This window comes from Osmia bicornis, chromosome 1 (genome assembly GCF_907164935.1).
Source record: "Osmia bicornis bicornis chromosome 1, iOsmBic2.1, whole genome shotgun sequence".
Taxonomy (NCBI): Eukaryota; Metazoa; Arthropoda; class Insecta; order Hymenoptera; family Megachilidae; genus Osmia; species Osmia bicornis.
In genome coordinates, this window is record NC_060216.1 from 13,411,035 (window position 1) to 13,425,401 (window position 14,367).

A 14,367-nucleotide genomic window follows, 5' to 3' on the forward strand; every position below is an offset into this window, starting at 1 on the left:
CTGAAAAAGCTTGCGGTCTCGCTCTAATTGCTCTTCTCGAGTTATGTTTTCTTGAATTTGCCACGACTTCCGACCACCGGGTACCCACATTGTTTGGGAATCAACGTCTCCGTGGAATTGCTCGCACAGCTTCGTTGAGGTAGAGACGAGATCCAGTAAATGTCCTCTTCGGGGAAATTTATGTTTGTACTTGCACTTGCACTTCTCGTTGGCTCGTTTGCTTGATTAACTAGTTAACCGAGTTATTTTTCAACCAGACACAAGTTATATACTCTCCCTTGAGTGCGTAATAAAATCAGAAATGAAGATGAGTTCATTTATTTTCCTCGTGATTTGCTTGTCTTGATGACGAGGTTCAAGACGATGTTAGAACGTGTTAACTAAGATAATTGGATTATCGCGATATTAATAGAAAATTTTTCCAATAGCAATTCATATTCCTCTCGAGGCACGATAACGATTTAACACGGAAGGTAAATTCTGCCACTCGGAGTGGCAACAAAAGGAAGCTGTTTGCCCGCAAAGCCCTCTTGGCTCCATTCTTTCACCGTTGAAAAAGTTGCCGCGTCAGACTCGAATATAGGATTACTTTGGCGCCCTTTGAGGATAGGTAACGTGATAACCGTAAAGGGGCGAGAACAAAAGTACAAATTTTTCAGAATCATCGGGCAACAGCTTTCAGACGGCACTATTTACCATCTCTTTTTTTCTCTCTCGTTTCGAGTACCTTTTCATGAATATCATCCCACTTTTCTCTGTCTCCTTTATCCACGTCCCTTCAGTTTGCATCTTGTCGTTTCTACGCGAGTGCTTGCGCTTTCGTTCGCGTGATATCAGCCGGAAAAGGGTAATACTTGGAACAGGTGTCTGTCGAATCGTCGAACTAAATGCACTTTCGAAATTTCGCGCAAGAAAAACTCGTATGGAAACAAAAGAAAAAGGCGTGGGTGGAAAAAGAAAAAGAAATACCTACTCGTCAGAGGATCTTTTTCTTTTCCAAGGATACTCTGTGGAATTTTTATTAACCACTTGAGGTAGCTGTTTATTACACGCAGGTGTGGTTGAGAAATGATATAGCCAGCGAATGAGATATAAAAGTAAAGCGGATGATCGTATATAAACCGTCTCTCCGCGCAGATGAGCCTCTGCGAAAAAAGAGCTGATTCTTCTCCGGGGTTAGTCACATATATTCCCAGAGAATTCATGCAAAGTGTGCTTAAATACGTTTATAGGAACGACTTTTATCTTCAGCGACAATGCGGGGGTTAGAGCGAGTGATATGGAACAAAGTTAATCCAGTTAAAACTTCCAACGAGGTTATTCCTCTCTGTTAGGCTTCCTCGACACGTTTTACTTATTTCGTTTCGTTTTTGGTATTCGGGCTAACGAAACACGCTGCTATGGAACGGTTTAAAAAAACTCACTTGTTTCTTACGCGGACGTCTTCTTTTGAAGGTGCTTCCGCCCGTTAACACTTTCATCTCTGGATACCTTCTCGAAATTTACGTTCAGTGAATATTTTGCTATTTAATTTTTTTTATACTTCAGATACATCAAAAGATATGAACTAATAGCGATAAAAAAAGAACCATTTGGACGATTTCAAATATTTTAAACTAATACTTTCGATTTTTCCCGGCGAAACTGGTCGAGTTAATGCCGCGCTCGAGATAATCCCTTTGAATATACACGAAGCGCGATCGTACATTCAGTCGTTCTTGAGCCTTCCTCGAATCATTCATCGGAAAGCCGGCTAAACGGAGTTTATTTCCAAACCGAGTATGTATATATTCATATTCCACCAATTCCTAATGTGCCACGTAATATTTTAATGTTATCTTTGTTACGTTCCCGTCTCGAAAATTTCCTTATTTGGTGTTACGTTCCCGTCTCGGAAATTTCCTTATTTGGAGTTGGATGCAGCCGCCTACGCAGCCGCCCTTTCCGGTTCGTAACACCTAGAATTTTTAAAATTTTCAAATCTTTTAGTGTATGTGGATCAATAATCCACAGTGTACATTTTCATTCAGACATATAGATGACTGTCTTAGATCATAAAGAATGATTCATCGAAACTCACATGTGGATTCGTAGCGAAATGATTGCGGCTACAGAAGGATTGTGTCTAAGGTGAATACGAGAACTCGATGTTAGCCTCGCTCGACTCGTTCTTTTCTTCTTGCACATAGACAGGAAGTTTCACGGATAATGCGGCAAAGTTGCGGAACGAGAAGTCGGAGAGGAAAGAATGGAAACGACGTAGCACAATTGGCGGGGGAAACATTCAGAATTTTGCGGTGGAAACTTAAAATGGGTTCTCTACCACCGTTTTCTCGTATAGTTGCAACTCTTTCAACTATCTCTATCGAATGTTTATTCATTGATTTTTCCTTTAGTCTAAAAAAGAATCTTGTTTTTCCGTGTAATTAATTTTCAGAATCAGAAAGTCTAAATGGGTTCTCATTTACATCAGTCTGTCTTTATACTAGAGGTGTTCGCTTCGATTATTTGAGCCGAGTCGAGAGCTTGAATTTGCCGAATTACTCGAAATCGACGAAATGTTTGAAACAAACGCGAGCTACTCGAAAATATCGAACTACTGGAATATTCGAGTCGTCGTAAAACTTCGATTTACTTGAAGATGAATATTCGAGTAGCTCGATTTTTTTGAGTAGCTCGCTACTCAAAACAGTTCATCGATTTCGAGTAATTCGGCAAATTCAAGCGCTCGACTCGGCTCGACCGACCGATCATTGTTCGACTCGAAATTCGAGTACTCGAATAAATCGAGTACTCGCACACCTCTACTTTATACCTAGGTAAATAGTTCTACATATACCATTCCAGAGGAATTCTATTAGAGGGTTTGAAACTAGTTAAACAAGCAACTAACCAAGATAGACCATGAACGAGATACTTAGTTAAAGTTCTCGAAAGGAACAATCGAGTCAAGAATGCAACTTTCGATTCGTCCTGGCAAGTGAAACAAACGTTTCGAGGTTGCTGGTTTCCAACGAGTCTAAAGCAATCGCAAGAAAAGCGTAAACGGTCTTCGTTGAATATTTAAACGTTGGCTCTTTCCTTTTATCTTCTGTTTTCTTCGTCCGGTTGAACTTTTCTCTGGGCCAAGTCGAGAGACTACAGTCTCCAACTCGTTTCTCATACATTCCTGTTTTTTCTTTTCTTTTTTTTTTGTATCCATACCATCGCTCTATTTCACCCTTCGTTTCTCTTTATCTTTTTCCCACCCGAGAAACGCCCCCGAGGAGCGTCAGCTTTTGTCGCAGAGGTTACGTAGAAAGAAATATCTGTAACTACCTAACACAGTGCACTTCCGGTCCGTAACTTACGTACATCCTTTCAGTATTGTCTATACCGTTCCTTCGTTTTCTCCCAACGATCTTTCCACGGTGAAAAACCTGAATGTTCGATGAAAATAATTTCATGAAATTGACCGAACGCAGGGGTTGGTTGAGGGGTTAAAAGGAAACCGGAACAGATCGCTTAACGCGACGATAATATTTTATCCGTGTCTTTCGTTTCTTACCCATGGGGCATACGACTGGTTTATATCGCGGTCAGAGTCCCAAAGTCGTTTCTCATACATTTCCTCCCTTGGAAAACATCCCTCCAGGGGCTGTCTAGCGTTCTTCTGACGTTCGGTAAATAGAACACGCTAGCGAGTGCAAGCTCGTAACTCATCCGGTGCCTGAATTTTGAAAAATCACCTCAAGTACCGTTCGTCTTCCTTTTAATCGCATTGAAATCAAGAACTCTTGATGTAATGACAAAATTACCACTTGACACTTTCACGACTGCGAGCTTACGTAGAATCTGCTTTTTCATATTTAAGTAGTAAAATTACTACTTTGATCACCAAAATAACTCTACATGTTACTTTTACACGAAAAATGACCTCATTTTACAGCGGTACTTCAATTCCATTTGGATTCTGCATATTGCAGCGGATGATATTAGAGTGACACTGTCGAAAAAATTATTTTTCATACATTTTCGAATATAGAGTACGCTTTTGGGAACGTACACTCTTGCTTCTTCTATTTTTCAAGAGACACGCACTTTCGGTAATATTGCTCGACTTCTACCAGTCGGCAAATGAATTCGTTTCCACGTTTTTCCCCGGAAGCTAGACGGATTTTTTTTCTTTTTTCATCCATGCACCATTTCGATTTCTATTTTCGATCGAACGTACCTGTTCCTCGATCGTTCCAAGCCTCGGTACTGCCTCCTATCTACGTGCCATTTTAAAAGGGGCATTTTATCATTCGAAGTATGCAGGTTTAAAACACGAACGATTGTTCTAACGAAGCTGATCGATACGGGTCATAATTTTCTATCGTATACGTGCAGTGTTTCAGGAAAAATTTGCGAATATTTCTACCTGGATGTCAGAAATAGTGATTGATAATTTTCGCAAATATTCATTTTAGTTATATACACTATAAGTATAAATTTATTACTTTCGTCTAATTAGTGAATGTGAAAATTATTAAAAACAACAATATTCTTTAACAAGGCAAGATACCTGAGCTGTCTCGAAAAAATATATTTAAATGGACTGATTTCTCTCTAAAATTCCCATCAAGCATCCGGTATTTATGGCACATTGAACAGATAGGGGCTAAAAGCAAGGATGGATTTACGATCTAGTTCGGTTGGAAACGAACGAGCGGGAACGTATAGTCTTCATTTTGCACAAATGCAACTAGTCGGACAGACGGCTACAGGATGTTTTAATCCATCGTGTAAAACATCGAATTTCCTCGTCACTTTGGAAAATCCTTGTGGTTAGAGAGAACCTCCACCAGCCTTCCACTTCTGGTCAGACAAAAAGCGAGGTAACTTATCTACCTGAAGTGCTGGTAGGAAGTTATAGCTGTTCCGTTTCTTCCCTCAGTGCGAGGTAATTCGTGTCAATTAGGGAGAAAGCGGTAGGACTATCGACTTACAAGCAACGAATTTAATTTCGTTAGACACTTGAGTTTTCCAACTTTGAATTTTAGAAAAAATTATATTACATTCGTGGCGTCGATCATTGACGAATAAAATAATTCGAACCGTAATTAATGTTTCAATTAATTTTTGTTTCAGATCACTGTGCGTCTGAAAATAACACCTAACAGAGAGACGTCGAAGAGAAAGAAATGGATTATTTTTCTACTCACCTTGCCGAAATCGGAGAGGCCACCGATGCGAGCCACTTGACCGGGTTCATCCGCTGTGCTGCATTCTGCCCTAACGAACCAATAGGTCAGTAACTCAATGGTAACAATTCTCAGCATTACCTGCCGTCCTACAATGCCCTTTAATCATAGAGTTTCATGTCCGTAATACTAAGCAACGCGAGCGGAATTTTCTTTGTCGGACTAATGACTACAGTGATTGCGGTACACGGTGTACAAACGTCTTGATTCCAGCCACGAATTCCTTTCATCGTTCAGCTACGACTCTACGTGCGGTAGGTATTCAGAAAGTTCGTGGAATTGTTTGCTAGTCATTTAAGTTGATGCAATTCTGAGACCCTCGTAGAGTACAGTAATTGTATTTAAAAAGAAACCGAATGGAATAATAGAAATTCATGTAGAGATCAGTGCGAATGTTAATTCTGTCGGCGAAGGATATCTGTATTCGCTATCTCGACGAATTTGTCGTCTATGATAACGTTGGCGCGGCAGATTCGTAAACATCCCTCACGTTGATAGGATTACGTAGATGAAACGTGCTAGGGGTAGACTAGGAGCTAACCCCGAGGAGTTGAAGCAATTCCAGGGCGATAATCGTCCGTATTAGTGTGCGATGCTTCTAAGTTGGCAAACAGAACGCTAATTCGAACCTCGCTATGTTAGCGACCGGACGATAATCAGTCGTTGGATCGGTCAAATAAATCCGTGAACTTGATGAATACTCCAAATTTTCAGCGTGCATGCATTTTGTAATAGAACGTCCTGGGGTTAACTAGGGCATTGCACAATTGAAGTTCTTCGTAGCCTATTTATCTGCGTATCGACGAATCTCTCTCAAAGTCATAAAACTCGTGGTCGATACCGGAAATACCAAAACGCAGATAATATTGTTACGGTTCCATTAATCCGCGCGTAATTCATCGTGCTTCGTTTGTTATGTAATGTCGCGTATAAATAAACGACGACGCGACGTCGGTTTTACTGGTGGCATAAATTTAGTAGTTCGAAGGGTAATATCGATCGATCATCGATCGCGTTATTAATTTTAAACCTCGGCCATCAGTCTGCCCTCAGTCAACATACCATCGTATATAATTTCATGTTATTTATTAACTGCAAAGGGTTAATATACTCGTTTCAGACACAAAAGTCGTCGGTTTGTTCGAAGCTTTTTATCGTTTTCTCTCGTTCCTATTTTTCTTTTTCTTTTACTTATGTGGCTGTAAACGATGTCGTCTCGTAAAAGGAAATTCGTTCATTGTTTGTCCTAGAATAATATTTCAGCCGACGTCCGACGTCACCAGCTGCTGGGTCACGACCCTTACGTAATTCTAAATCTCTTTTTCACGAGTTTCCCGACTGAAACGGTTCCGACGTTGTCGCGAAAAAATATCGATACGCGTTCTCGATATCGTACACACACGTCTATGAATTTACTTCCTATCGAAACTCGGCCCCGATACGATTTCCTGTTCGACAGAAATTTTCGTAGATCTGTCGCGCAAACTGGGTCGTACTTTTCCTCGCTCTTTATATATTTGCACCCTGACAATTTTGACCGTGGAAATTTCCAGCTTTTAACGTTGAATGAAAATTCAATATATTTGACGGTCGAAAAGGTGTTCCATTTAAAAACATAGTATACAGAGAAACGAATCGTTCTTTAGTATCTTTTTGATGCAATTATGAAGAGATTAGTGTTTATAATTTGCAGAGATTTGTTTGAGATGGTGGACTCAGTTACGAGTGGTGGTGCTTATTTATATTATATTTAAGCGATAGATAATACGTGAGGATTAATTTTGTTCAATCTTTTTTTTTTGAAAAGTGACAGATGAAACGTTCGTTGCAAAAGTTTCACGCTTGTATCTCGTGTTTCTCTATTGCTGCATCATTTATGAAACATTTTTATTATGCAACGATAAAGCTGAGCCGGTGTTATTCGCTGTGCAATATACTGGCTATCCGGCGTATCTTTATTTCTTCGCTTCCGGTAATGCGTTCTCCTCGTGCATAAAACGTCTTGCAATATTTCTTTTGCCAAATCATCGCGTACGAACATGATGATAGCGCATTGTGATAAATTATCGTGCACCATCGTTTATGAGCATCTGGGTACTTTACTTTTTCAACGAATTTAATTGTTATTCCAGATAGAAAATCTAACATAAATTGTATTTTTAATTAAGTTGTTTTCATGATAGTTTGATAAAAAATGAGTATTATGATTGCCCCATAAACGTAGCGAAAGATGTAGATCGATTACAAGGACCGATTATACAATCGGGCAGAAACGCAATGCTATTTTCAGAATGCTGTTCGGGAAGATGCTAGCATAATTAGTCAGTATCTCAATTGGTAAACTCACCAAGGCGTGTTGCATTTGTGCGTAAGTGTGAGATATCGGGCACCCAACTCGTACAACATCCTCAGAACCGCCAGACTCGTTCCAACTGCGTGGCCCCCTTCCACCCCTATCAGGCTTGCTAATCTACCCTCCTTGTGCGCTTTCTCTATACCTGAAATCACACGTTAAATCTCCCTTCAAAATTCTCCATTGCCATTATTATTATCATCCTAATCGTACATACGTAGATATCAAAGGGTCTTTACAACTTCCCTTCTTATCAGAAATTTTCTCAGCTATCGATCGTTAGGCTAATTATTACGAACAAAGAGGATTCTTCTTCAAATATATTTATCTCTTCGTACCATAAACTTTTCTCTTAAACAATTTTATCGTGTTTTCAATGGTCTACGAGATATTCCTGTGTTTACGGTAAACACACTGTGTACGTACCATTCTTCTTGAAAATTAATTAAACTTATCTGTCAGCATCGATCTTTCGCTTAATAGAATCATTTAAAGCATCCAATGGCAGCCTTTCGCGTAGGATGGGATAGCGTTATCACGCGGATCATTAATTACGGAGCGTAAACGAAGCACGATTAATCCGGCCACGAAATAATGGAACGGTAGGCTTTCGAAGAACGCTCGATACGTTTGGGAAATCCTCCTTGTGGCCGATATTTTGCCAGTATTTAGCCATTCTGCCGCGAATTCGATTCCCCGAGTGTTGGGTTTAATGGTTTTAATCGAAGCCAGGCCCGTGTAAAGGTGGTGGCCTTTATCGGCCTCCGTGAAATCGGATTCGCGGGCTCGGTGTCGTTCGGATTCGATTAAAACACCGCGTACAAATTGCGTTAGGTGGCCGCTTCCTGGATATATATATATATATATATATGCATGTATACGATCGTGGGTGCGTGTCCGATCGAGAGGAATAGGGGGATGTTCAGCGTCGAAACGCCATTTGTCGCGGCAACTTGAACTTTTCCGCTTTCGACCGCACGCGATCGAACCAGCTCGTACCGAGTTCGCGTTAATGGACGGACGATCCTGTGGCTGCGAGAATTTACTCGTCGTCCGAGCGGGTTTCAAGCCTGTACCAGAGAATTCACCCAAGCCCCTTTACTTCCGTGCGATCTATTAAAACTTTGCCGCGTCTCGTTCCGTCGTAATTTCATTTCGATATACGCGAGCACTTTGCACTGATCCTGGCTGGTCGTCGATATCTTCTGCTCCTTGAAAGAAGACTATATTGCGACAGATAAGCAATTCGTTTTCAAAATACGGCTGAACTTTCGAATAGCTCCCACACCCGATTTTCTTGATCTTAATATACATATATTATCAAGGACACCCTCCTGAGTAACAGTAATATAGGAGTAATATAGATTTAAGTCGGCGACTATTGTTTATTCAAAAGTTATTAACTAAGAAAGTTAATGTGGGGCTGGGCCCCACCTCAAAAATAACCTAACCTAACCTAACTTTCAATCCGGTTTTCTATTCCATAATTGAAATGATTGAAAGTTAGGTAATGCTGCAACAATTCTGTTGCTCGCTGGAGCACCCTTTGTAAATCCAGCATCCGATCGCACCGCCATTTTTCTAGGTAACTTTAATTCCTTTCCCCGATAACGCTGCATTAAACACGAAATGGAAGAGCAGCTCGAAAAAGAAACGTGTGCCGTCGATTGAGTTCGATTTACTGCACCCTTTGATTTATATCCAACCTTCGTACTCACCTACGCGTCTGGGTTTCGTGTATGTGTTTGTGGTCAATTGCATTTGAAATTTCGAGGGTATCAATCGATCTACGTTAACGTTCCGAAACGTTTTTCCATTTCTTTCGAAATTTCTGATCTATCCTGTTCAGGTTGCATTCTTTATTCTAGACGCGTTGTATCGGTTCATTTTATATCTCGTTGAACCGATCGGTTTTATAGATCCTCCATTTCCTGTCGCGTTTACCTCACGTTACGAGACTGTAAAGGTTCTCTACCAGTGGATTCAATCGTGTGAGAACATTGTAAACGAGAATATCTGCAGTTCGTCTTTGTCTTCCTTCGGAAAATTGAGCTTCGGGTTAGACATCTTGAGTTATCGTTCTTTAGAGCTACGCTTTACCTTGAAACTTTTCAAACTGACACATTAGCAGAAAAGAATTCCAGCAAAAATTTTTTAAAATTATTTTTATTATGCTTTGAAGGAAAATCTGTATTTTATTATATTTTTATAGTTTACTATGTTCTGTTTTATTATTAATTTTCATTGTTCAACAACTCCGAGAAAACACCGAATTACGAGATGTTTAAATTCTATTCAGAGCTGTACGGATCAGTCAACGAGTGCGGCGTAGCGTTTTTACAGAGTCAAAAAAAGCTTGTAAATTTTGAACAATTGTTCTGTTTGTGCGTTTCAGTGAAGTATACAGAGGCTGTGTATTGCACGTCTATTTACATATGCATGTGCATGCCGACATGCAGTCGCCGCGGTTCGGCTTATCGAACGTGTGGTAGAACGCCCGGTATGGCTTGACATTTTTCCATTTCAGTTTGGAATTTACAACCGGCCGCGTCTTCCTCGTTATCTGACATTTTCTCATCAGACTCGTATTACATTCGCATTCTACCGGAGGGGAAGCAAATTATTATCGACGAGTCTTTTTGTTTGCTTCGTTTGCGATCGTTGTTCGATCCTTTGAGGACAATGAACCTGTACAAGTTTTTTTTCACTTTATTGGTCTTATTCGTAGTTTTCATATTACAAATGAGACCTCTTGAATCTACGAAGGTCCCTTCGTGCCACGAAGGAACAATGTTTACCTTTTCGGCGAAACTGGTAGAATTGGTATCGCGCTCGAGCAAGAGATAATCCCTCCGGATAAACACGAAGCGCGACGGTAAGTTCATTCCTCTGTGAGCCTTCTTCGAGCCAATACGCGATCCGAGTGTCGAACGAACGGAGTTCGTTTCTAAACCGAATACATATGTCGTAGTCGCAAATCGCGTAGTCAGTGAAATCTCGAAAACGAAAGCCGTTCGACGGTGGAGGAGCTGGAAGAACGACGTCCTCGGCGCGACGGCACAAGCTTCACACGCGAAGAATATGAAATCGAGCTTGGGGGTCGACGAACGTCGGGAATTACCATTCGCTATTTGTTCGCAGAATGGGCCGTCGGAAGTTATACACCAGCAGAATTTCTGGCCAAGCGCCAATGTCAGGGTGAGGCTGTCTGGCGTACCGTGTCGGCGAAAAGAATTTCACGAGTTTTCCGCTTTAAGAAAATTCAACGTATCGAAATCTTCTTGGTGCTCGACTTGTTCGAATTTAATTAATTCCTGCTTGCGATCAAGTAGTTGGCGGGAGGTCGCAGGCGGGGGTAATAAATGGCACCCTTACTCGTTCTTTCTTTCTTTCTTAAAACGTGCTTGGAAAACAACTTCGTTCTTCGTTCTTTTTCCTCTTCGTCCGTTCGTCCGAGATTTACGCGCGTACGATATGAAACGAACGAGGTCGACCAACGTCCCGAACTTACCGTCTTGTGTTTGCTTCCGGTTGCCCATTCAACGTCGTCCGCCAGGAGTTCCCTTGGATAGACGCCAAGCGTCGAACATCTCTGATCCGTCTTTCGACGTCGTGGAAAAATCGCACCCGCCAACCACTCGCCGTTATTATCATCGTCACCGTGAATACTCGTTCGAGAACTTGGAATCCATATCATAAAAGAAGACGCGTTCTCGCTTGAAACTAGCCATCTTTTTCTCTCCTTATATAACAAACTACTTTCCGTCCAAGAGACTCCATCTACCTCGTGACGATTCGTCGGATAATCCACTAGATAATTACTAAAAAATATATTAATTCATTTCTGTATCTCTTTCAACCGAGTTACAATTATTTTGAAACACTCTGTACATCGGTGAACAGTTTCAAGAAGTTCCAAATATTCATCTAGTTGAATCTAGGCGAACATCGAAATATGTAGCGTTTGATTTGTGTAAGAGGCACTTAATTACCTGATTGACAATTAACAATTTCCTATTTGAAACCAATTTGGCGAATCTATTAAAGAGTGGTCAGTTACGTCCAACCGGTAACAGCAGGATGTTTCGCGTGGTATTCGATCCGCAGGATGGTCAGTTTACTTAACCTGATGATTTAATGCGAACTTTGAACTAGTTATCTAATTGCCTGAAAGTGGTGTAATGACTGTTTGGTTAGTAGGTACACAAAATTTGTTTGTTCACCAACAAACGCGTGGCCGAATCAATATTTCTGTTCGTTTGTCAGTCGGTACGCAACGGAGCGTTAATCGTGGACGAAAACGAGATTCGTTTCTTTTTTTTTTTGGAAAGAAGACGAAAAAAATAGGGCAACGGTTGATGAAAATTCTTTGACGAAGCGGATGGTACGCCGGAGGCTGAAATCGAATCGCTTTGGCTCGCTGCCGAGAGAGTTTCTAACGCGATTGAAAATTGATCGCGACTCGTCGCGTGTAATGTTTAACCCTTATGCGACGCTCATTTTCATCCTTTGGCTACACGTCAGTTTCGTCGACAAACGACACGGGCCTCGATTCGAACTCCGCTCGTCAGTACGCTCGGTTTCTGTCGCATTGAAACGACCGGCTGTCGCGTAAACCGTTGCTTTGTGTCGATGCAACAACAACCGGGGTAAAGAGAGGTACGAAAGGGTGACAAAGGCATAGAATTGCAAGGGAAATGGCCCACCTTCCGCTGTAGTAACGAGAACCATGCTTTCAGGATGCTTGTTGACCAGTCGGCGAACCAGGTCGATCTGCTCCAGAGCCATCTGCACCGAGTCCAGGTGCTGAGACGAGCAAGGCACGTAAGCTGACCAGAACTGAAACATACGCAACATTCGGTGAGTCTAATTAAATATATGGTAAGAGTTCCTCCGATTGACTCAAAAATTACCACGCAAACATCTCATGGGTTGTAAGTCAAAAAAACGTTAATGTGGAGACGCGGAAATTTCTTTTTCATGAACCAAGAATTTCCGCGCCACGTAACTTACCCACGTCACTCTATTATGCATGAGAAGTTTGCCTGAGGATTTTAAAGTCAATTGAAAGGGGGTGCCAAAAGGAACTTCATCCAAAAATATACTAATGCATGAGCGTGTTTGCGAGAAGAAGCGAATAGTAGAAAAATTATAAGCCAGATGAGAAATTCATTTTCAACGTTATATAGAAAATTCAATTATATCCTACAATTATCTATACTCCCATGGAGAGGCATACATTTTACCGCTTAGTTTGCGTGATCATGTTTTCAATTACGAATTGAACAACGCGTCGTGCTTGCGCAAGTTTTTACGTCTGATTACATAAATCGGTACAGGAATTATTCAAAACGCGAGCATAGAAATTCTGTGCCCGGATTGTACGTCTCGATACACTACGGTAATAGACCGGTGCAAACGTTTATTTCCCCCGTTTCAATTGGCCGTCCGATAACACTTTGGAAATAATTAAACGTTGCATTACGAGTCCGAGCGGGAAACTCGTGCCGCTTTGAATTTTAAATGCGAGAGAGGATATCGGTGGCCATAAATAATCAGGTATTTTATCCTACCCTACAAGCTACTCGCAGTAATGCGTATCGGGATAAGAATATATTCGGTTACTTGGAGTAAATTAAACCGATGTATCAGATCCTAGGATTAAACAGAAACTTGGCTATATTTCATTCGGCTTGATAAAGGAGCACAGGAGGGTTGAACGTGAGCTAGCATAAGAATCCTCCTAAAACGTCCTTTTATCGTTGTTGAGCGTGAAACGGGAAGCACGTCGTTCGATATGATTATCATCGTGACCTCGTGAGAGCCGGAAATAAGACCCTTCGATTCTTTATGATACCGTGTAGACCGTGTTCGATAGTAGAGAGTATGCATATCGGATGGCTTTGAAAGTTTCTGCCTCGAGATGGGTTATTGATTCGATGATACCTTGTAAATGGAACGTTGCTTCGCTGTCTTGTCAAATTATTTGGTTATATAGAGCAGTGTTTCCCAAAATGTAGTACGCGTACCCCCTGAGGGACGGGAAGAGTTTGAGTACGCGCTGAATGAATTTTATTTTACGTTTATTATTATTTTCTTTATGTGCTAAAATAGGAAAAAATAAATATATTTTGTTATTAAAGTATATGCAATTTTTTTTTACGAGGGGTACTCAGTGTTATGAAAATTATAGAAGGGGTACACAGGTGTCGAAAGTTTGGGAAACACTGATATAGAAGATAAATCCTTTATTTCGTAGCGAGTGTAATATTCGAGTATCCTTAAATCCTGACGAAGATAATAGTTTTGCAATGATTGCAAAACGCTTGGAATACTTTCCTTATGGATACAGCTTACTCCGGAAATCCTGAAATAGGATTAATTCTAACATAAACCGACCCATGAAAGCCTTAGAATTCTCATTTTCGAACATATTTCAGTATCAATGCGTCTACAGATCCCTGATAATACTGGCTGCGATGCCAGTGAAACGGAATATTCATCCTTCGGGATATGGCTTAGACCGGGATGCTTCTAATAATTCTGAGATACCATGCTCCGAGAGCTTCTCATTTTCGAAAATCATTCTCGTTCAATTTTCACACGTTAAATGCCGCGATGAAAACGAATATTTACCATTTTATGCCACGATATATACCACAAAATATAAATTTTTCATTTATGAAATTATATGAAATTATATGAAAACTTTATGAAATTAATATAAAATTAATGCTACCTGGAATTATTCCCAACTCTTTTGTCATCAAGTCTGACGACTTTCCAGCG

The 14,367-nt window shown here is 40.8% G+C and overlaps 1 protein-coding gene across 2 annotated transcripts in view; it reads right to left on the minus strand.

Moving 5' to 3' along the window:
- The window catches only part of LOC114872788 (dipeptidase 1), a 57,854-nt gene that overhangs the window by 19,768 nt on the left and 23,719 nt on the right, over window positions 1-14,367 (minus strand). For both annotated transcript variants that reach the window (XM_029180379.2, XM_029180380.2), the window contains exons 5-7: window positions 12,285-12,417; window positions 7,573-7,723; window positions 5,187-5,256 (exon numbers count right to left, since the gene is read on the minus strand). In XM_029180379.2, the coding sequence (XP_029036212.1) occupies window positions 5,187-5,256; window positions 7,573-7,723; window positions 12,285-12,417 (354 nt within the window). The remainder of the gene's footprint in view (window positions 1-5,186; window positions 5,257-7,572; window positions 7,724-12,284; window positions 12,418-14,367) is intronic.